Source organism: Mandrillus leucophaeus, unplaced genomic scaffold (assembly GCF_000951045.1).
Source record: "Mandrillus leucophaeus isolate KB7577 unplaced genomic scaffold, Mleu.le_1.0 Scaffold1346, whole genome shotgun sequence".
Classification (NCBI taxonomy): Eukaryota; Metazoa; Chordata; class Mammalia; order Primates; family Cercopithecidae; genus Mandrillus; species Mandrillus leucophaeus.
The window spans coordinates 4,615-8,892 of record NW_012101306.1 but is presented as its reverse complement, the minus strand read 5'-3'; the positions used below and the strand labels follow the sequence as shown (position 1 = coordinate 8,892).

Genomic DNA, 4,278 nt, shown 5'->3' with positions numbered 1-4,278 from the left:
GTCCTTTCCAGCATGTAACTTTAAATTCTGTGATTTTAAAATTATTTCAGAGATGAAAACTACTTGAAGCACTATAGACATATCCATCTTACATGCTAATGTTACAGGCTTTTTAAAAAGTGTTAATATTGTGTAGACCTAGTAACTAAAATTGAGATTTGCCTTCTCTCAGTTGTTTTGAGCCTCATTCTACAAAATTAGCTGGGTGTGGTGGCTCATGCCTGTAATCCCAGCTACTCGGGAGGCTGAGGCAGGACAATGGCTGGAATCTGGGAGGCAGAGGTTGTGGTGAGCCAAGATCGCACCATTGTACTCAAGCTTGGGCAACAAGAGTGAAACTCCATCCCAAAAACAAAACAAAACAAAAAAATTACCTGGGCATAGTGGTGCAAAGCTGTAGTCCCAGCTACTTGGGAGGCTGAGGCATGAGAATCGCTTGAACCTCAGAGATGGAGGTTGTGGTGAGCCAGGATCGCACCACTGCACTCCAGTCTGAGCAACAGAGTGAGACTCTGGGTCAAAAAATAAACAAACACATAAAATAAATCACATGGGGCGAAAGGTTTTGTGGGTAGAAGAGCATATAACAGGGAAATCTGTTATTATTTATATATTACAATCATCAACAGAAGAACATCTTCTTAACAGCATATTGCCTCACATTTTGGTTCTTATATTTTTGTGAAAAACCAAGAAATGAAAACAAAGTGCCCTTATGGTGCTGTTCCGAACTAGAATATTTGAATTTTAGGGCGGCTAGGAGAGTTTCCTCTGCCCGCCTTTTAAAAAATGTCTTCAGGCCTAACAAATGGTAACATCTATTGTTATAAATTGTTTTTCCTTCCACAGAGTGACCTTGGAGATACATCATGATATCACGCAAAGGTGAGCTTTTTAGAAACCTGTCTTGTTATTCTAGCTAATTACTTTGCAAGATATCAAGCTCAGTGTTAGGTCACAGCTGTAGACATCATAAGCTGTATTGTGCCTGCTAAAATATCGAAGCAAATTATTTGTGTTCTTTATTCCTTAAGACTCTTAATTCTTAAATGATTGAGTATCTCAAAGAGTGTGTTTATGTTGATTATGTTGATATTGACTGTGGTAGAAATAGAAAACTGAGATTTTTTTTTCAAAATCTTTTTAGTTTAGATTTCACAGTCTTACCACTGTTGATATTATGAGCTAGATAATGCTTTTTTGTGAGGACTATCCCGTGCATTGCAGAGAGTTTAGCTGCTTTCATGGCCTCTACCAACTAGATGTCAGTAGTAACCCTGACCCAGGTTGTAATACCAGAAAATATTCCTTGAGAACAATATTTTTAACAGAAATTTTTCACTGAAAAATAACTTTTCTACAATAAAAAGTTGAGTAAAAAGTGTGTCATGTATTTATATTATTTAAAGTCTCTCATGTTGAGCTTAATAGGAGACAACTGGATTCTCTAGATCTTTCTTTGCAATTTGCTTTAAAGAAGCAATAAGAGGCTGGGCGCGGTGGCTCACTCCTGTAATCCCAGCACTTTGGGAGGCTGATGCGGGCAGATCACAAGGTCAGGAGATGGAGACCATCCTGGGTAACATGGAGAAACGCCATCTCTACTAAAAATACAAAAACTTAGCCAGGCGTGGTGGCACGCACTGTAGTCCCAGCTATTCTGGAGGCTGAGGCAGGAGAACAGCTTGAACCTGGGAGGCGGAGTTTGCAGTGAGCTGAGATTGCATCACTGCACTCCAGCCTGGGTGACAGCAAGACTCTGTCTCAAAAAAATAAAAATAAAAAAAATAAGAGGGCTGGACGCAGTGGTTCACACCTGTAATCTCAGCACTTTGGGAAGCCGAGATGGGTGGATCACTTGAGATCAGGAGTTTGAGAGCAGCCCCACTAACATGGTGAAACCCGCCTCTACTAAAAGTACAAAAAATGACTGGGCGTGGTGGTGCTTGCCTGTAGTCCCAGCTACTTGGGAGGTTGAGACCGGAGAATCGCTTGAACCTGGGAGGCAGAGGTTGCAGTGAGCTGAGATCTCGCCATTGCACCCCAGCCTAGGTGACAGAGGGAGACTCTGTCTCAAAAAAAGAAAAAAAGCACTGGTAAGATGACCTAACCTCATATAAATATGTAGCCGGTAAAAGGTGTATTTTTAAAGTTTTCAGGCAGTTATGGGTATTTAATACTAAATCAAAACTTCACAAGTGCTAGTTTCTTAAATTAGTTACAGTGGCATTTTCCATGTTAATAAATGTATTCCATCAGTACTCATTGATCTTTGTTGCACATTAAATGGATCTTCATACTTGCATTTCTAATGTTATGCATTAGTTACTTGGAATATATTGGTTTATGTTTTATTATGTCAAAAATCACTTTTAGTTTAACCACCAATCTTACTTTAAAACACCTTTAACTATTGAAAAGCTGTCAAGCCTAGTAGCAGGAAGAAGTTTTTCAAAGTCCTCAGGAAAGCTTACATTTTATCGTTGGGAACAAATACTTACTTTCCTTGAAGGGACAACCTCTCCATTTATTTTTGAGAATGATAGTTGTACTTCTTTTTTTAGACTGAGTCTCACTCTGTCACTTGGCTGGAGTGCTTTGGCATGATCTCAGCTCAAGCAATCCTCTCACCTCAGACTCCTGTGTAGCTGGGACCACAGATGTGTGGCACCACGCCAGGCTAATTTTCTTGTATTTTTGGTAGAGACAGGGTTTCGTTATGTTGCCGTGGCTGGTCTCAAATTCCTGAAGGAGCTCAAGCCATCTGCCAGCTTTGGCCTCCGAAAGTGCTGGGATTTTACAGGCATGAGCCACAGCGCTGGTCCAGTTGTACTTGTAAATAAAAACGATGTTCTGTGAAAAAATTGGTTGTTCAGTTCACAATTAAATTATGAATTATTTAAAAAACAAAAAAACAACAACCATACTGCAGTCAGCAGAAGCGCTTCTTGTTAACTTTTCACTTATTCAGAATATTAAGGAGACGTGTCAAGATTTAATAACATTAATTTTTACTGCTTCATCAGAGACATTCTTAAGTAATTCCGGCTACCTTTTTTAACTGCAGGGGACAGTAAAGAATAGAGTGACTACTAATGTAATTGGTACCACTGCCTTGATTTATGCTGAGAAACCAGCAGTTTTACCCATTTTTACTTTTATACAGTCATGGCAAGTGTCAACGAAAAAGCAGGCAATGACTTTGTATTACTTTTACAAATTTTTAAAATTTTTAATCAGCTTTCTCAGGTTTAATTCGTATGAATCAGAACAGTGTTGACCAGGCAGAGTGGCTCAGTCCTGTAATCCCAGCACTTTGGGAAGCTGAGGCGAGCAGATCACCTGAGGTCAGGAGTTCAATACCAGCCTGGCCAACATGGTGAAACCACATCTCTACTAAAACTAAAATATTTAGCCATGTGTGGTGGTGGGCACCTGTAATTCCAGCTACTCAGGAGGCTGAGGTAGGAGGATCACTTGAACCCGGGAGGCAAAGATTGCCATGAGCCGAGATCGCGCCATTGCACTGCAGCTTGGGCATCTAGAGTGAAACTCGGTCTCAAAAAAAAAGAACAGTTGGCCTCTTAGGCCTTCTGGAAAGGGTCTTGGGGATCCTGAGAGGTCCACAGAGCACATTTGGAGAATCACTGGTTTATCACACAGGCACAATGCATTAGCTTTACAAAGTTTAAAGTTCATCAAAGACTGGCCTCTTAAAAAGGCAGATGAGTTTTTAATTCAAACAACAGAAAATACATAAATACATCATGAGACTATACTACAGAGAACTAAAGAGAAAGGAAGCTAGGAAATCTGAATCACGTTGACATTTATTGAAGTTCATCACTACTGCTTTGTAAAACATTGTTGTGTTTCAGTGTGTGGTTAGAAGAGTGAAAATGTATTTGGTTTATTGCCATCGCCTGTTAGGGAGAGTCAATACTTACGGGCACTTCTGACTGGTTATCATATAAAAGACTTCACAGTACAGGACATGAAGTGCTGAGAAAGAAGAAGTCAGGAAACCCTCTGCAAGTCAGGATCCGGGAGAAGATTTCGTAAAAACTGCTTTGGTAAACACCAAAGCACACAGGAGGCATTATTTTGCTAAACAGGTATTATAGTAAGATATTAACAGTTTTTGAAGTAATGCACACTCTTATTTTATAGAGATGCAGATGGATCTTTGAGCATATGTGATGAAGAGTTATACTCATTTACGGTAAGTGGCGCTTTTATTGAGGTTGTATTTTCATCATACACTTGTATCTGTTTCAT

The 4,278-nt window shown here is 39.7% G+C and overlaps 1 protein-coding gene across 1 annotated transcript in view; it reads left to right on the top strand.

Moving 5' to 3' along the window:
• Positions 1-4,278, top strand: part of LOC105534415 — a gene marked incomplete at its 3' end in the record, with an annotated part of 45,424 nt that overhangs the window by 36,791 nt on the left and 4,355 nt on the right. Inside the window, exon 9 of the mRNA XM_011973132.1 lies at positions 850-885. Coding sequence (XP_011828522.1) covers positions 850-885 — 36 coding nt within the window. The remainder of the gene's footprint in view (positions 1-849; positions 886-4,278) is intronic.